Below are 17,846 nucleotides of genomic sequence, written 5' to 3' on the forward strand. Positions count from 1 at the left end.
AGAGAGTCCATAGTAATGTAATAGAGTAACATATTATAGAATTTATATTGTAACTTCTATAACAGTTGCAGCTGTATGCATCCCGAGAATATATAGACATGAACACGTTATAGCACATGCTATTTTGTATAGCGTGTTCTGGTAATGAATTAATCCTATTAGTGCTTATGTATAACCAAACATTGCAACAAGCGCTACCTTACACCTCAAAACTAAATGCTTAGCCCATAAAATCACAGAAAAATAACCTTACAGAAACAAAAAAATTGCAGTCGTTTTTTAATACCCAAACTTGTTATATTTATGGCTAAAAATCTTTGTATGCTAATCCTGCATATCTAAATATACAGCGAGAGTATGGATACGCCTGAATTCACCGAATCTCAGCAACCCAATTTTTCTAGCGAGATAAGTAACTATAGCGCCTAAGGGTGTGTTATGCTTTACGAATGTAAATTTTAGGGTATATTATGAAATTGTGTATAAATTGTTTATGCAAATACCTGGCTGTATATATACGGTTTGAATGCAAACAAATGCGGATGGTCATAGCCCCTATAATATTACACAGGCTCGATTATTTAAACTATAAAATCGCCAAATTTTCAAAAATATTTCCAAGAGTGCAGTATATGTAAATAATTTGTATTTTTTTACTTTTTAGGTCGTACACTGAACTAGTAATTGTTGATACACTAATCTATAGTAAAATACTTTTGTGTTTTGTTTTTTTTTTATTTAAACAGTGGCAAAGCATCGGTGAAGTACAATGTAATTCACAAATATAGTTAAACAGCGCATTTAAATCAATGAACATGTGGTAAGCAGTTAGCTTAGAATGTGCAGCGATTTTTAGTTACTTGGCAAAAATAAGATACGGCAATATAAGCCACTATAAAAGTTGTGTTTCATATTGCCTAAAATTTCCCTTTCAAATAAAAGTTAATATTTTGTAAATGGTACTATATGAAGTTAGATATAGATACCGTAAGAATAATATCTCCTATATTTACCAATCGTGTTTTCGAAAAAAAATAAAAACGCTCTTAGGTTAATCGTGGAGATACAGTTATATAATTCTGTAAAATTGTGTGTTTATTACCAGATGGGACGATAAAAATGAATGAAATTTTATTCTGATATAGTGTAATTAGAAACGCGCTTGTAGTAGTAGTACAAAAACTCATTCACTGTTGGTTGGTTGGTGTCGAAATATTCGATTCTTCTTCAGCTGTAGTATATAATGAATGAATTAATGCAACTTGCCTTTTCCTGGCGTGGCCGTAAAACGACAGTCGCTATAACATGGATGTTCTGTTTCATACACCTCATGCCAGCTTTCAAGTTAGCACAAATGTAGCTTTGTGAGTGATTGTTTTCATGTTGGTTTTAAATGCTTAAGTTACGTGAGTGTTTTTACCGCCGAGTATTAATATTAATCAAAATATCTTATAGCAAATAATGTTGCAATGACAGCTCTTTTAGTGACATAGCGAACTACTGAATTACGTTTTAAGAACTACTGAATTACGTTTTAGTGTGGTATTTTGTTTTGTAAAACATTATTTGTACTTTTATGTAGCCAAAGCGACAGGGGAAAATGGGCCTCACGATTATTAATGTAAATCTGCTGTTACAGATATGGGCTAAAAGTTTATTGTGTTAGAGAAAACAAACCATATTCAAATGTGTTTTCTCTTCCCATCATAGTTTCATCTCTTGTTGATAGACTTTCTAATGAAGTTGTCATTTTTTTAAGATCAATACGAGACCTATATGGTGGTATGTAAAAATTTTAATCAATGTTTGTTTAGAAGTAATTTGAATGAATGAACGAATGTAACCTATTTATCCTCGCGTGGCGGGGCAACGACAGTTGTTATAACACGGGTGTTATGTTTCATTCACCTCGTGTCCGCTTACGAGTTACCCTATGACCCTATGTGATAGCTTTGTGGGTCATTGTTTTTTGTATGGCTGACAATATAAACAACCTGTAGTCCAAAATAGTTAACTCGGTTGGGGCAAATGGGGTGTCTCATCTAGACACATACATACGCACATAATGGTAACAGCGTCGAACCTTTTGAACCCATATAAACTGTGATGGGGTACAGATAAATAGGGGCGCTATAACCGCGGCCCTGGTTATCGTAAAGTCTAAACATACCTGAAAGAAATTGTTCTAGCCGCTCGTTGCTCCAACTTTTGTATTTTTCTCCTCACTTCCCATTCTCTGTTTCTTAAAACTTTTCGATGTTTCGTCGTTAATATCGAATCCTTTGACATAACTTCATTTCCCCGATGTTTCTTTTTGCGCTGATTTCTATTCGCGTTAAGCTCTGGAACCAGTTCTGTTCTAGAACTATTGTTATTGTTACTGTTACTGTTTAAGTTTGGTGACGTAGAAGAGGTAGACATTTCATCTCCTGCGTCTTCTTGTGTGTCTATGGATTTAGTTTGTAATTCTGGGCTTCCGACCTCAGTGTGCGTTTCGTCGTATGTTGTTTGCGGTTCTGTGAATAATATAATTACCCACATTGTAACTCGTAAGCGGGCACGATATGTAAATGAAATAGAACACGCGAATTATAACGACTGTCGTTTACCGCCAGGAGGTTGCATTCATTCGAAAGATATTTAGTTGGAATAAAGCCATAACTTACCCACGAATACGTCTGGCTCATGGTTCTTTGCATTTAATTCTGGCGTCGTTTCGCTTTGTTCCTTACTGCTGTGTGGAATATCTCCGTAGGTTTGCGGGGGGAGCCTATCTGCATCATGATCACATATTAATGATGATAATATGATATAGTGTAATACTCATTATAGTAGGGTGGGGGAAGATGGGATACCTTTATCACATAATGTCCAAGTATATACTAACAGTATTATAAACAATTATAACAACGGTTTGAAGGAGTCGTGAGGATACAGTTTTATAATACTTTGAATGTTCTTTGTTTACTACCAAATGGGACGAGAAAATAAAATTAAAATGTGTCCCATCTACCCCTACCCTACTATACATTTGAATGTGTCTCAAAATCTGCAATGCGACTAACTATAGAGTTTCTACCGTAAAACCAGCTCAGGTCCTATATTTCACCGACAGGAACTTTTAACCCTTTGTCTGTAATACGAAAAGAATTCTTCAGAAAGTCTATATGGTCGTTTATGAAATTCATTTTGAATTAGCACAAGCTTAGTTTTTTTTAATTTGATAGGCCATAATCGGTACAATTAAACGCTAAAGCAAATCCACATTATCAAACTAACCATAGTTATGATGGTGGTGTTGTTCATCATATGTTGAAAATGATGAAATTGCTTCTTCATGCCTTAACCACCTAACGCATAGATCACACGTATTATGTTCACATTAACAAATATATAATTTATATATGAATGAGGCCTAACGACGGGTTAGCCCTGGATCCTATAACTGAGATTGAGGCGAGAGATGGCTCATTGCTCTAAAAGTGAGGTGCTGCAGTGAAGGTATACCATGGTATCAGAGATGTACAGGTCAAAGTCGGCACATTACCCCAACATTGTATGTGCCCTTTACTTTAACATTGTATATATATATGCAAGTTTTTTTTTATAAATTTGAAGCACGCCGTGTGGCTTTTGATTTAGCCTATTACCCTTTTAATACATTATCGTTTACTGCATATACATACCTGCATATATCGCAATCAGATTGTCCGTGATAAACAAGTTCAGTTATTCCCCGTTGTAATACGGGGTCGGTTGGAAAATCTCTTATGTCGGTATGATAAAATTTCATCTGAAAAAAATATTAAATTCAGAACATTTTAGTTAAACATACCAGCTTTGTAAATGCGCTGCCATGTCCACAGTCGAGCAGCAGTTTTTATGACGTTACGTTACGTTAACGAAGTGTAGATAATTGCTAGAGGATATATATAGTACGGTGGGGTAAAGTGGGACACTTTTTCATTCTATTTGGTAGTAAACAAAGAACATTTAAAGAATTATAAAACTGTATCTTCACGACTTCTATAGACCGCCGTTGTTAATTGTTTAAAACACGATCAGAATATTTGGATACTATAAATGTGTCCTGTCTTTCCTGAACCGATTATATAGTAGGTTAGAGGTGGAATTGTTCATATTTTCTTTCTATTTTAACGTCCTATTTAGTAATATATAAAGAAAGAATATTTAACGAATCGCGTTACAAAACAAGATTGGATATTGTGTGCTAACAGAAAATAAGTTGTTAAATAGAATATTTTAACTTTACAAAGTTAGTAATATTGTTCTTATGTTAAATGAGAATACTTAACTAACTTGGAAAGCATCGTCACGCAAAGCTGAACTTGAGCTTTTTTTTCTTTGAAACTTAACATAACGCGAAAGAACCAACCCCAGAATTGCGAAGAAAAAACCAACCCCGACCAAAGACCATCCCACTACTGTTGACTGTGTTAAAGCAACTGCCAAGCCAGCAGTTAGGATTACTAGAACTAGAATAGCCCAAAACACCGGCAAGAGGCGTCGGCATGTTTCACTATTGTCGGAGTTGGTTTGTTTGAAGCTGTTTTTCTTTTTTCTTGAGTAAGCGGTTCTAGTTCTTTGTTGGGGTTGGTGGTCAGTCTTTTTCTGTGACAAAAAAAAGCAAACAAGAAAATAGTTTAAATTGTATGTAGAAAATACGGTCCCATGGCGAGGCATACGCCGGGGGACTTGGGATTTAAGCCAGAGTTTGGGGCCTTATATAAGAAGCCAACGTTGTAGTCGACTTTTATAAAAAGTACTTTGGCAATTTGAATACTAGCACACTTTTAATTGCTACAGTCAGTGTGTGTAAATGACATTGAAATAAAAAAAAACTTATATAGTGCACAACTAAAGCTAAAATGAACATCAAAAAAAAATTAACTAAAATACCATGTTTAAACCATGTACAATAAAACAGCAATAAGGCAAGTTGGCAAAAATATTAGGAAAAACTCAAACTTAACCACATAACCTTTTTGTATTTTATCCAGTTATTATACAACTAAAACAACATGCAGTCGACATACGTGTGGTCTAGCTATATGACATAAGCGAAACAGAAACATATTGTTGTTGTCTAAAAACCTATCATGTGGGTTTATGTTTATTCGGATCATTTTAGGCACTTTACTCATATTTTTTATAATTGATAAATGTAACTTGCTTTAGCCTATTTATGCGTGCGCGGGAAAACGACAACAGTCGTCATAACACATGTGTTTCATACGCCTCGTGTTTATACCAGCATGCGATCATCTGCATGCTATATAGATTTACAAACCTAACACTGAACAAATAAAGATACACTGCTTTAATTGCGTGTTTTCAACAAAACTGGCTTCTGCTAATATGTTTCACAATACGGATACCACATACCGTTGCTGTATATACAGTATAGGGTGGGGGAAGATGGGACCCCTATTATAACTCTATTTTCTCGCCCCATTTAGCATTAAACAAAGAACATATACAGAGAAATATAAAACTATATGCCCACGACTTCGATTGGTCGTTGTTAATTGTTTAAAACACGGTCAGGATATTCGGACATTATGTGCTAAAGGTGTCCCATCTTCCCCCACCCCACTCTACGTTTTAAATTACGTCATCGCCAAAAATAAATAAATAACTAAAATTAAACATATTAAAATTAAAGGAATAAAATAATGAACCAAAATTGAAATCAAAATAAAATCACTCGCATTTGTCGTGCCTGTATATACCTTAACACTCAACTGAGCTATCATTCCAATTTTTCGTGGCATGCTAGGATAAGTATTTGTAACATCTTCTTCAATCGTATCTATCCTATCACGACGCCCTGTCATCCAGTTTAATTAGTTGGCAATAAGCCATTTTATCAAACGCTGCTGACTGTGATCAAATAGTCAATTACCTAACGTTCATTATTAGATGCAACACAGTCAATAAAACTGCACCCAAGTTGAAATGTAATTAAACGAGCCTATTTAAACGAAGTCAGTCTGCTATAACGCTCATTTAAAACACCCTTATATGCATAGTATGCTGTTTCCGTTGCATGTGCATTTCGCTGACGTGACGCAGAAACGTATACGTCATTATGCCTGCAATTTATCATAGAGTGGGAAAAGCATTAGGAAGTAAAATTTACGACGCACGATACGTTGTTGCATATGTATACCTGCACTACCTTCGATATTACATACATGTATGTGATCATTTGTATTTAACTTATAATGCATTTTTGCAATACATCATATCTAACATTGTACTCACGTTTTTGTCCTGATATGTCATGTTCCATGGCACAAACTTGTTAGTGATCCGCATCCACACAAAGCAACTAAATGCTGCTGAATCTTTTCGTGCACTTTATTTATATCTCTACGAAAACATGCGCAGAGTAGTTACCATCCGGTACACCGGTACACGTAATCAAAACAACTATACAGCGCAATAAAAAAAAAAAAAAACACTACGCCAAGTTATAGTGCTGTTTTTCGCTCCTGCAAACCGAATACAGTATCCAGACAGCACTTAGCGACCGAAACGAACTCCATAGAGAAAGTTGACGCAATTAGCTTTACCTTTACGCTCACTTAAACTTGAAATGCGCAACAAATTCCACCACGACGCAGAAACTTATTGTGTGTGGTAGCTACAGGTACAACATACACACACGTTCGTAATTGCGTGACTAGTTACCTCGTTACTAATTTTACAAGAATTATACGAACGTATATAATGACGTCGGCGAATAAATTTAGTGTATATCTGACTGTGGTGTAAATTTAAAATGCCACACCTGTCATACACATTACTAATTCAAGTTAATTTGTTAAATCTTTTTACTTCTACACATATTTATACTGTTCTGTTTCTTCGCTAAGTTTTAACGCATAAAGTCCAACATGAACTTGACCATTTGGTAACTCTGTGACAAACCCAGCTCATTTTATACGGGCTCAATCCAAGAGATAAAGTCAGCGTCTGCAACGAAAGTCGATAAAATGATTAATTCTTTAACGACCCCGGGCAAGTGGGTCGGGAGAAGGCAATTACAACCGAGATTCTATTTTCCTAATGCTGTGAGTGCTATGTGATACCGGATTAGATTTAAAACGGCTACCGTGTGTAATTAGCATACCTGTGACCGTTTGTTTGCTATTATTTTTTCCTATTTTGAAGTCGCTTTTGGATATTAACAATTTAATATTGACGTAGGCCGTGGTAAGATTTTCATGTTTTCATTCTCCGTCATTGTCCCTGTAGGTAGTTACATTAAGAAAAAAATAAAATAGTATATAACCGTATCATCACGCCTCTAAAATAACGTTGTTGATTATTATTATCCAATTAGGAAATAAACGATGTTCTGTGTTAATGGTATATCCTATCTTATCCACATTGGTGTGATACGCCTGGTGTAATAAAACGAAATAAATTGTTTTTTTTGGAATCAGGTACGCATCGTGTGACGTACAGCAGGCCCTCATACGTCAATGTAACCAATAGTTACGCAGAACAAAAGCAATGTGCGTAACATAAACCAATAACTCGCGTTTTCGATCTTTGTGAACAATAGTGAAATATAAAATCATGCCTATCCTGGGTATCAGTTAAATTTTGCGGAAATCCTTTTTTCGTATGGTTTATTACGCCGCTTCACGGCCAACAAAAAGTTTTCCAGTCTCGATGAAAACGTTGATAATATAAGTAAAGGGCAATTTTTATATTTATTTTTGTATGGTTCGGCATTGCGGTCAAGATGACGGATTGACTGATATGAACTATTTGTTCATGGCTTAGTCATAGTGGATGTATACGTCTGCTTTTATAGATTGTAAGTTCAGAAGCACAGTTTTAACGATCGACTGGCTCCAGTTAAAAGTCAAGCAAATTATTACGGAAGTTTATATATTTATTGCCTAGATAGTTCCGTTATATTTACACATCAATCCTTATTTTTCTTTTTTTTTATTTGGATGCACATTTTTTAAATAAGCAATCCCCGTTTAATTTAATCTGTATGACATTTCTATGCTTCATTTCCATGATGTTTTTGCTCATGATATCGTTCGGGTATTCCCCTTTGCAAAAATGGAAAAATTAAAACTGTAAAAAAATAATTGAAAAGTGAGATTATAAAATAGAACTGGTGTATAATGTATGATGAGAGCCTTTTTAATTTGTCTTCTACCTTACATTCTGGCTAATGGTTTAGCTTCAGCAATGGAATACGAGTAAGTGTTGGAATTTTGTTGGAAACATTGTAAAATTTGAAAATACATTTACATTACATTTACTCTTGCCATTTTTTTAAAAGATTATAAAAATTGAAAAATTTACCTACAAAGTAACATACACGGTAACTTGTAAGCTGACACAAGGTGTATGAACACCCGTGTTATAACGACTGTCGTTTTTCGGCCACGCGAAAATACAGCAAGTTACATTTATTCATTACATTTAAAATTATGTTAACAGTTGTTTTGCTGTCTATCCCCTCTTGTCTTTCTTTAAATAACATCATCTCCGTTATCGTTTTCGAAAAGTCAAATGAAAATTATGTTATGTTAATCCAGATCATTGAACGATGATCTCCTTTCTCCTTACCCTGCTCACCATTCACCCGTTCAATCATCACGAACCACCCGAGATATACACCCATTGTTACATAACAATACATACCTCACATACAATGCTCATTCTTCAGAAAATTTATTTCCAGTTACTAATACCAGGTATCTATATGTATGTTGTTTGTTTGCAATTGTAATTTAGGTTAGTGTATTTTCCAACTCTGATTTAAAGTTGGTTTATTTTTATAATCTCTTGACTTAAAATTAGTGTATTTCTTTAACTTCTAATCATTGAAATTGGTTTTATTTTTAAACAAAAACGTTTAAAAAAATTGTAACATACATTTAGACTTTTATATTTGTGTTGAAACTGACCAGAAAATTCATACATAAACTTATCACTATATTTCAATTCCTTGTGTTTAGATACTTTGTATCAGACATTGCTTTAAACCAATGGAGTACATACAACAAAAACCATGTGTATGGCCATGTCACCACAATATACAATCCATCTAAGACCTTTAGTGTGTTGGAAGCCACTTATGGTGGTTGTCAGGATAATCAACTTGATACTTCAGTGAACGCAGCAAGGAGGGGGTAGGTCAAGACTCAAGGGTACTTGTGTTGGTCAAGGGTACTTGTGTTGGCAATGGCACAGCCATGGGGGTTTTGGGCTAAATACCCCCTTTTTTTAAAAAAAAGTAAAAATAATACCTTCTCTTTAAAATTTTTTTCTGGCTGCGCCACTGAGTGTAATAGAAAATTTTTGTTTTCTGGTTGTACATATTCCAAAGAAATTTAGGTAAATTTTCTAATTGAATTAATGAATATGCTGATCAAAGGTTACTAGGAACAATAATAAATGTCAATAATGATTCTAGACACCAGATATTAAAACTAGATTATATAGTATACTGTATAAATATTCAAACATTTGTTATCCAAGTATAAGATGCAAAAAGCAACTTTAAAACTTTAAAACAAAATCATATCTACATTGCAGGCAGTGCTTTGTCGCTCAAAACGGTGGTTATTTTAACACAAAAACACAATCCTGTCTTGGTAATGTTATATCTAGAGGTAGAACGTTGCACACCACAGATGCTACTAATGCACATTTCGGTATTTTATCCAATGGTTCTATAGTAGTGGGGTAAGGAAATTCTGATTTTGAAATTTTGTTTTTAGGTATGTATTTTAATGAAAGAATTTGTTCTTTAGGTATATATCTGATGCTGATTTGAGACGATTGAATTTTACAAATTTGGTTGGTGGGGTGATATGGCTTGTTAGAAATGGTAAGTATATAGATGTACTCTAGCGTGTAGTGACCACGCTCATTTTCTTCCAGTTAAATATAAATATGTTTTTAACTGTAAGCCTGTTTTAACAACTGTTGTTTTGTCGCTATAGTCTCTTTTTTTTCATTTAAATATTTCTAGATGTTCACTAATGTTATCGAAGAGAGTAAGAGACAATTTAATAAAGTTATTATTATATTATTATATATACTATAGTATGTATTCTCTATTTGTGCCAATCAAGTTGCGATTTTCAGGAACTTCATTTGTTGAAGAATCAGTTTCAATGGAGAGTTCTGATACAGAAGAAACTGGAACTTTGAGGTTGGAAGTTATTTAGGTTTTTAACCTAGTTTTTTTATAATAGTTCTGGAGCTGTGGTAGTGGTTAGCGTGTCTGCCTCTATCCCAGGAGTTATAGGTTCAAAGCTCGCTGCTCCTATTGTGGCTCTCCTTGGGCAAGATCTTTACTAGCATGGGATGTCTAAATTGTCAAAAAGTATGAAATGCCAAGAAAAATGATCATCTACGCATCTGGCACATGTTACATACATGGTAACTTGTAGGCAGGCACTAGGTGTATAAAACTAGACACCCATGTTATAATGACTATCCCTGCCCTGCCACTCGATAAACAAATTACATTCATTCATTAATAACCTGGCATACATGAAAACATATTACCACAGATACTTCAGTGATGTTCAGTCAGCACGTACAGCTATTGGTCACGATAAACATGGACGGGTTGTTCTTGTGCAAGTAGATGGACAAACTGGAGCAAGAGGAGTTAACTTAAATTCATTCTCAAAGTGGGTGTTTGTGTTTTATAAATGGTTGTTTTTGTTAGAAAGTTTTATTTGTGTTTGCATAAGAAACATCGTAATAAACAAAAAGTCATTTTCAATTTTGCTTAAAATTTTGGATTAAAACAAATAAGATGTTTATACACACAATTTGAATCCTTGTAAAGTGTGATAATTTAACTCTTGAACATAAAACTGAAAAGGATGCTTTGGTATATAAAATTTAGAAAGTAAATGCCTTATTTTTTTCAAGTTTAAGGTTTCTACACTTTCTAGACTAAAGATTTATGTACCCAGTGTTTCCCATCAGGTTTTTGATAGAAGATCTTCACCTTGTCAATGCGATCAATCTTGATGGTGGAGGGTCGGCAACACTGGTGATAAATGGCACTTTAGCTAACACACCATCTGACCATTGTAAGGGAAATCCGCAATGGAGATGTGCGAGAGCAATATCAACCATTGTGTGCGCACATTCACCTATATGTGACCAACACTGTGAGAATGGAGAGTGTATTCATGGAAGGTATAAGACAATTTGTTACCATTTTGTATTTATTTAATAACTGGCACTACCACGCTTCACTGGCACTTTTTTCAATATCTTTTAGCTATTACATTAACGCTCGTCATTTGGCTGTTATTCCCTTTTTTTTGATTTTTACATATTAGGATGTTTACTATTGTTTGAAGAGTTTCAAACTAGAGATTTAATGTAAGTTGCTTATCCTCGCATGGCTGGAAATGACTGTCATAAAAACAGCTTTTTGCAAATAGAGTAAGTGTTATAATTATATATAATTATAATTTCTATATTCAGATGTCAGTGTCATGAAAATTATGTTGGATCATCATGTAATGAGTTATCATGTGGAAAACATAACTGCTCTGATCATGGACACTGCACTGCAAGTATGAGATATCGCACAATTTTATAATTTTTCAGTGCTAGTTTTTAGATCAAGGGATTTGAGTGTTGGGTTGTAATATTTTTTTGTCATAGAACATCATGTTTACGTTTGTATTACTGCTTATTATTTACATTTGTTTAACTTTATGTAAATATAAGCATTAGTATATTTTTATTATAGTGGTATAATTCTAATTTCTTATATATATGAGATCTATTATGCTACATATAATATAACATATAGTATAATTGATAGTATATATAAGCAGTTTTCATTATATAGGTGGTTGTGTGTGTAATGCTGGGTGGAGTTCCACAGCTTGTGACATCCCATGTAATGGCACAATGTATGGAAGAAATTGCACTCAGGAATGTAAATGTTCTGAACATGGGGTTTGTGATCCAGTGAATGGAGATTGTGAGTGTGAAGCTGGTTTTCATGGAGATAGGTGTAGTACAGGTTGGTAGAATGACAAAGTATGCTGTATAGGCATTTTGGCAACATTGAATGAATCAATAAATATAACTTAATTTATTTCTCGTGGCCAGAAAACGAGAGTCAATATAACATGGGCACTTCGTGCCAGCTTAAGAGACATCAAATATGTAATGTACTATACCATTCATTAGTATACATATACTTTAACATGCAATAGTATTCTTAGCGATGTATGTTTGCGTTTAACTCATTTTGTGTTATATTTTACATAACCGTTATATTTACAGTTTTATACCATAAAAAACAAAAGTGTCTGCTTTTTAATTGTGGATAGTTACTTAATTTAATTCATTATATGTGTTTTATCTTTAAATATTTTTACAAAATTAACAGTTTGTCTACCTTGGAAATATGGTAAGAATTGTCAATTTCAATGTCATTGTGGGGAATCCTGTTTTTGTGATGCAGTCACTGGTAAATGTGGAAATTACAATAATAGTAGAACCCAAGAGATTGCAGAAGGTTTGTAATGTAGTTTAAGATTGCTATTATTGGTGCATAAACTTAAAGAAATGAATGTAACATAGTTTTTCTGGAGTGACGGTGCAAAGGACACACACTCACAATTGTAATACCATCAAGCACCGAATCGGTAAAGCTAAAGACAGATGACTAACCAGTTTGCCATGGCTCCAGAAGCAGCATACTAGATACTTTAGTAATTAATACATTCAGTGTGTAATTTTCAGTTTCTTCATGTATTGAGTCAATGGGTAACAGGAACAAGCAACAAGTTGTATATGAGGGTTTATCTAATGAAGAACTTTACGCGTAAGTTTAATGTCAGTCATCCTATTATTTTGTTTAAAACCTTAGTATTTATTCAGATTGTAATACATCTTAAGTTTTATAAAAAAATAGCAAAAAAATGACTAAATGTACATAAGAAAAAAAGCCATATCTTGTATATGTTATAGCTTGTCTTTACTAAAAACATAACTTTGTTGTTGCAGCCGCCTTCTTAGTTTGATTTGCACAATATCGTTGTTGCTTGTAATAAGCATGTGTGTCAACTTTATACTTCTATGGCAACGACATATCTCTAACAAAGTAGAGCAAGAGGTTGAAGAATACGAGATTGTAACGGATGATACTGAACATACAGCTTCATCTACAAGTCTACCTTCCCCACAACGTGTTGCTTCTTTAAAGTCCAGAAGCGAAGAAGTAAAAGCTAAGTTTCGTGAAATGGTGAAACTAAAAATGAAGCACTTCTGGTCGAACGGATATGAAAGGGTTGCTGCTGATAACTCTGATAGTGGAGAATATCATGAATTAAGTTTGCTGTCTCCTACTTAATGATAAGCCTTGCTCGTTTTAATATATTGATCATACAAACATATTAGTTTTACTTTACATTACACCTTATGCCCTTGTATTCATTTTAATAAGCGGATTCCATTTGTTGCCTTTTCTTTGGTTTTTATTTAGAATTAAGCTAGCTGCGAATATAAATAATGTCAAATGTATTGTTTGTAACCTTATGCAAAAATGACAATAATTTACCGCAACACACATGCAGTGCTGCGCTATGACAATCTTTCCTTAGCCCAAGTTTCACTGAGTGTACAGTATGCATTTTTTGATGTACTTGAGTTTCAGATACAAAAATATTTTATGTATTATATTTTTGTTAACATGGTAGTGATACTGTTTTCCAATGTACTTCCTTTTGGTGCAATAGATTTTGGTGACTTTATTTTGATGTATTTTCATGCCTTAACACCTGTTTAACTTTTCTTATATTGTACCTTGCTCTAACTGTAATTGCAAACTTCAACAACACTATAACAAACTTGTAAAATTCTTTAATTGCATTTCATTGCCTCCAGCAGTAGTTCAGTATTATTATAGCCATCAAGGGAATAGTTTATTGTTTTTCTTTAATAGCTACTTAACAAATTAATGTTTTCTCACCAGTAAAACGAACACCAATACCATAGCTTCCAACTATGGATTGTCTAATTAATCCAAAAATGGTTTGGAGAATTTGGTACTGGTGAGCAGATGGTGATACTTTGATAAGTGTTATGGTAGTGACATTTTGTAATATACATAATGGATTGTGTCAGTTAAACACTTTAAATAATCCAATTAAGTAACAAACTGAAATTTTAAATGTCCTGATATTGTATGTAAAAGTTCATAACTTAAATTAGCAGATAAGTTAGATTAAGCAGTTTTTTTTAAGATAAGTTAGTTTGGCCAATTGTTTTATTGTGTAAATCTACTTGGATCTCATTTAAAATTTTGAAGGTAAGTAGTTTTTTGCTGCTTAATTTGTACTTTGAAATCAAAAGGAAACACTGCAAACAGATTTGTAATAGAGATCATCTATAATGTAATGTCTTGATCGGGGAGACGGTCAAGAAACGGAAACTGGGAAGTACCGCTGTGAAAAACTTTGTGTTCTGTTATGAGACACAACACAAACAGAAAACTACGCAACTAATTTAAGGTATTGGTTAGTTGTAGTTTGATTTTGACACGAACTTGTTTGAAGTCGATGCGTTATTGGTTATTACTCAACGTTGTTTTTTTAGAGGCTTAAGTCTGAGTTTCTGACAACTATCAATCATAAATTGTGTCTGACAAGATGGATTCAAATTTAATGTTTTCTAACGATGGGACAGTTCATACAATTGAAATGGGAAATACATTTCGTAAAAAGAAGAGAACTGCCTTTCATACTGTTAGATGTAAGTTGTTTTGTCAGGAAGTATCAACATAAACCTATTTTGGTCTTTACGAAACAATGTATAAATAATATGAAACATGTTTCTTCTTTCGGAAAGTGACCACTGGACTATTGTAGCGTAACTTCTGTTATACTGGCCCAGTTTTCTGTTTACGCATTACAGTTTTTTAAGCAAATATTGTACAGGCCAGGCCTAATGGTCCACTTGTCCTTTTTTATGTTTCTCTAAAAGTCTATATATTAATCTCAATCTGTATTTAACTACAGGTTATGTTTAATTTATTAATATTGTTACACAGATGACTTTAAACCTGCCTCTGTTGATTTAAACCAAGAAGGTCAAATGGATGTTGGCGAAAATAATGATGTTACAGTTACTTTGCCTCATTCACAAGGATCACAAAGTGTTTATAAAGGTTCAAAGAAACCAGTCCAAAAGGAATGTGTTTTAATATATGATCCTACAAGTGGGAGTTTTACTTTAGAAAGAATAACATCACAAATACAAGTGAAAAAGACAAGGTTAGTATATTTGATAATCTATAAAAGAACTGTTTGTGCATAGTTGTTTACATTTGTGGGCGTCAAGTGATAAGACGTTAGCCCACAGTCCGACTCCATAACATGTCCAGGTTCAAAACTCAGTTTATTCAACAAAACAGTTCGGGTTACAACGACAAAACAACAACGACGTCACGATACTCTCCGGCCTCCAACTGGCTGGTCCAGGCTCACACTGCCTAGCTGTACAGTACAGGTCCAGGCTCACACTGCCTAGCTGTACAGTACAGGGCAGGGCTTATAAAGGAGATAACTCAAAGGCGAGAACTCCCAAGGCGAGAGGAAGCGTTATACACGAGAAAACATTATACACATTATACAGCAAGGCAAAGTCTCTCAGCACTGTCACAGGGCAAAGTCTCCCAGCATTGTATATAAAGAAGCATTGTTATACATGGGTTACAGGAAACAATCCAGGCGCATACACATTATGCCAGCTGGCCAGCTGTTAAAGTTACACAACGCAAAATTCAATCTTTATGCATTAAGTTAAATTTAGATAATTATATATATTAAATATTTGTGCTCGGAGCACCCTCAACCGCTACACATTCAATCAAATATTTTTTTAACATTTAAAAATATGTTTTTCTTTACAAATTTAAAATGTTGCACATTGTAAAATACTAATGTTGATCTTTTAGAAGAATAACTGTGACCTATAAAATATACAAAACTACTATATAGATTCAATGCATCCATGATGCCTATAAGTATGAAAATCATTTAATCAGTCAAACCAACTATACATACACTTTTATTACAGACAAGCTGGAAACATTAAGCCACAACAAACCAGCACTTTACCTCCAGCAAATCCTTTGAAAATGCCCAAGAAAAAGGCCACGAAAAAGAGTGCGATTCAAAAACTGGTGAAACAAGCCCATGTTCTTCCTGAAGTTAAGAAATGCGATGTAAGGATTACATTTTATGCAGTTTATAAAATTTGTTACAAATTGCTGTGATAAGTTGAGCTGCCATGGCAGTTATGTTGCTGTGGTAAAGCAAGAGGAATTTTAAAGACTGGTAATCTGATATTGTGTTTTTTTTATACCAGATGCTTGAACAGCCTAATCTAAACAGACAAATTTAAATGAAGTAACCTATAAATTTTAAGTAACATATATATATATATATTAGTAACTTATATATAATGCCATGCTATAGGATAATGATGATGAAGCTTATGGAATACCAAGAGTGATAAACAATCAACCATCAGAATATGACATACGGAACCCACCACCTCAAGAGGTACACGAACCTGTTGTCCAGAAACATGAAACAACCGGTAATGGTAAGTTCGCATGGTGTGTTTAAAGTGTTGTTATCTCTATACTAACTGTAATGCATTTGATTAGTCAGTGTCTTTTTATTAAAATCATTACACTCTTTACTCACGGTGTCAAACTGTGGCCCAAACAAGCTATCTTATGAATTGCTGGGAAAAAGCATCTGTGTCTTTTCAATAAACTTACCAACAGTTTTACAAATCTTGTCTAGAAACACAGTATTGTGGTAAACAAGTTTAAAAAATGAAAAAAATCAACTTTCAGGCGTAAAAAATATTTTGTCTGTTTGAGAGTTTGTAGTTGATGATGATTTGAAAATTTTAATATGGTAATAAAACTCTTCAAAGGATTTGAAATGTTTTTTTATATATATTGTAGCAGGAACACTGAGTAGTTCGGATGATGATGATTCGAGCAGTTCGGGAAGTTCAAGTTCAGATGATTCAACCAGTAGTTTGGAATGCTCAAAAAAGCTTGATGATGGTAAAATATACATAAAAGGTTATTCAATGCTTTTAATTTAAAGGAGTATGATGAATTATTTGCATCATAAAACAACATGCTGTATTCCTTATAATTCAAATATAATACTAACCAATGAAGCTTGGGTTAAAATAATATTCTTGCTTTCTCAATAAAATTAAACTGTTTGTAAAAAGAATTTAGACAAGAGGTGAAAACTGTGTGTACTGTGTAGGGTATTCATTAGTAAGTTACAACTTGTTTTTTTGTTTTATTTAGCATTAAATTCTGACTTCAAAAGTCTTCATGACGATCTACGACTTAGTGACTCAGATTCGGAATCGGACTCAGATTGAAGGATTGTGTTTTAGTTGCATCTAATTGCAAGCTGTGGTAAAATGTATGCGCCAAGAGTGAAGGTTCAAGATGTTGGCAATGGTTCGCTATCTTGTTGGTTATTCTGGTGTGTTGTTCAAGGAGATATAACGTTTGTCGTTGTGTAAAATAAATTATTTGTTCCTTGTTTTTGTTGTTGTTGTGTTAGAGAAAAGAAGCCAGCAATAACATTAAGTTTTAAAAAGGGTACCAAATGGCTAGCATATGGTATTAATACACTTTTAGGCAAAGAATTTAAAACCAAAAAGTTGGTTTTATTTACTTTGCTTATAATGAAATGAAAATATTCAGCAGGAATTGTAATTTTTTTAGCATAATATTATTT

At 33.7% G+C, this 17,846-nt stretch overlaps 3 protein-coding genes across 8 annotated transcripts; 2 read left to right on the forward strand and 1 right to left on the reverse strand.

Moving 5' to 3' along the window:
- Window positions 1-1,114: 1,114 nt before the first annotated feature.
- On the reverse strand, window positions 1,115-6,987 carry LOC149735842 (uncharacterized). Of its 2 annotated transcripts, XM_089878437.1 has the most exons (9): window positions 6,289-6,987; window positions 5,754-5,851; window positions 4,321-4,632; window positions 3,687-3,793; window positions 3,280-3,350; window positions 2,667-2,774; window positions 2,171-2,516; window positions 1,678-1,772; window positions 1,115-1,231 (listed from the first exon to the last, which is right to left on the reverse strand). In XM_089878437.1, exons 1-9 carry the CDS (start codon window positions 6,314-6,316, stop codon window positions 1,188-1,190), a joined length of 1,209 nt encoding a protein of 402 aa, XP_089734563.1. In that variant the 5' UTR covers window positions 6,317-6,987; the 3' UTR covers window positions 1,115-1,187. The 2 variants fall into 2 exon arrangements, with proteins under 2 accessions (XP_089734563.1, XP_089734564.1); XM_089878438.1 differs by lacking the exon at window positions 5,754-5,851 and having other exon boundaries at window positions 6,289-6,981.
- Window positions 6,988-8,044: 1,057 nt separating this feature from the next.
- Window positions 8,045-13,924, forward strand: LOC149735843 (N-acetylglucosamine-1-phosphodiester alpha-N-acetylglucosaminidase-like). Of its 3 annotated transcripts, XM_089878433.1 has the most exons (13): window positions 8,051-8,255; window positions 8,598-8,756; window positions 9,021-9,194; window positions 9,601-9,750; window positions 9,819-9,895; window positions 10,156-10,222; window positions 10,587-10,709; window positions 11,014-11,229; window positions 11,524-11,615; window positions 11,897-12,073; window positions 12,446-12,574; window positions 12,802-12,883; window positions 13,066-13,924. In XM_089878433.1, the coding sequence occupies exons 1-13, from the start codon at window positions 8,182-8,184 to the stop codon at window positions 13,409-13,411; spliced, it is 1,866 nt and encodes a 621-aa protein (XP_089734559.1). In that variant the 5' UTR covers window positions 8,051-8,181; the 3' UTR covers window positions 13,412-13,924. The 3 variants fall into 3 exon arrangements, with proteins under 3 accessions (XP_089734560.1, XP_089734561.1, XP_089734559.1); XM_089878434.1 differs by lacking the exon at window positions 9,021-9,194 and having other exon boundaries at window positions 8,045-8,255; XM_089878435.1 differs by lacking the exon at window positions 12,802-12,883 and having other exon boundaries at window positions 8,046-8,255; window positions 13,066-13,285.
- A 497-nt stretch (window positions 13,925-14,421) lies between these two features.
- Window positions 14,422-17,648, forward strand: LOC149735844 (uncharacterized). Of its 3 annotated transcripts, none has more exons than XM_089878443.1 (7): window positions 14,422-14,570; window positions 14,656-14,811; window positions 15,110-15,332; window positions 16,138-16,285; window positions 16,539-16,668; window positions 17,042-17,164; window positions 17,405-17,648. In XM_089878443.1, exons 2-7 carry the CDS (start codon window positions 14,709-14,711, stop codon window positions 17,479-17,481), a joined length of 804 nt encoding a protein of 267 aa, XP_089734569.1. In that variant the 5' UTR covers window positions 14,422-14,570; window positions 14,656-14,708; the 3' UTR covers window positions 17,482-17,648. The 3 variants fall into 3 exon arrangements, with proteins under 3 accessions (XP_089734569.1, XP_089734570.1, XP_089734571.1); XM_089878444.1 differs by having other exon boundaries at window positions 16,138-16,270; XM_089878445.1 differs by having other exon boundaries at window positions 14,423-14,570; window positions 17,042-17,146.
- Window positions 17,649-17,846: the final 198 nt, after the last annotated feature.

Source organism: Ciona robusta, chromosome 5 (genome assembly GCF_009617815.1).
Source record: "Ciona robusta chromosome 5, ASM961781v2".
In the NCBI taxonomy this organism is placed as follows: Eukaryota; Metazoa; Chordata; class Ascidiacea; order Phlebobranchia; family Cionidae; genus Ciona; species Ciona robusta.

What these genes read in the sequence shown, in the direction of transcription:
- LOC149735843 (XM_089878433.1), top strand. Translation starts at nt 8,182, where the DNA reads ATGATGAGAGCCTTTTTAATTTGTCTTCTACCTTACATTCTGGCTAAT. An exon ending in GATATGGCTTGTTAGAAATG is followed by an intron (nt 9,896 to 10,155) that starts GTAAGTATATAG and finishes TGCGATTTTCAG; the next exon opens with GAACTTCATTTGTTGAAGAA. An exon ending in AACTTAAATTCATTCTCAAA is followed by an intron (nt 10,710 to 11,013) that starts GTGGGTGTTTGT and finishes GTTTCCCATCAG; the next exon opens with GTTTTTGATAGAAGATCTTC.
- LOC149735844 (XM_089878443.1), top strand. Translation starts at nt 14,709, where the DNA reads ATGGATTCAAATTTAATGTTTTCTAACGATGGGACAGTTCATACAATT. An exon ending in TGCCTTTCATACTGTTAGAT is followed by an intron (nt 14,812 to 15,109) that starts GTAAGTTGTTTT and finishes ATTGTTACACAG; the next exon opens with ATGACTTTAAACCTGCCTCT. An exon ending in ATACAAGTGAAAAAGACAAG is followed by an intron (nt 15,333 to 16,137) that starts GTTAGTATATTT and finishes CTTTTATTACAG; the next exon opens with ACAAGCTGGAAACATTAAGC.
- LOC149735842 (XM_089878437.1), bottom strand. Translation starts at nt 6,316, where the DNA reads ATGGAACATGACATATCAGGACAAAAAC. An exon ending in TCTGATTGCGATATATGCAG is followed by an intron (nt 3,351 to 3,686) that starts GTATGTATATGC and finishes TCTATGCGTTAG; the next exon opens with GTGGTTAAGGCATGAAGAAG. An exon ending in ACACCACCATCATAACTATG is followed by an intron (nt 2,775 to 3,279) that starts GTTAGTTTGATA and finishes ATCATGATGCAG; the next exon opens with ATAGGCTCCCCCCGCAAACC.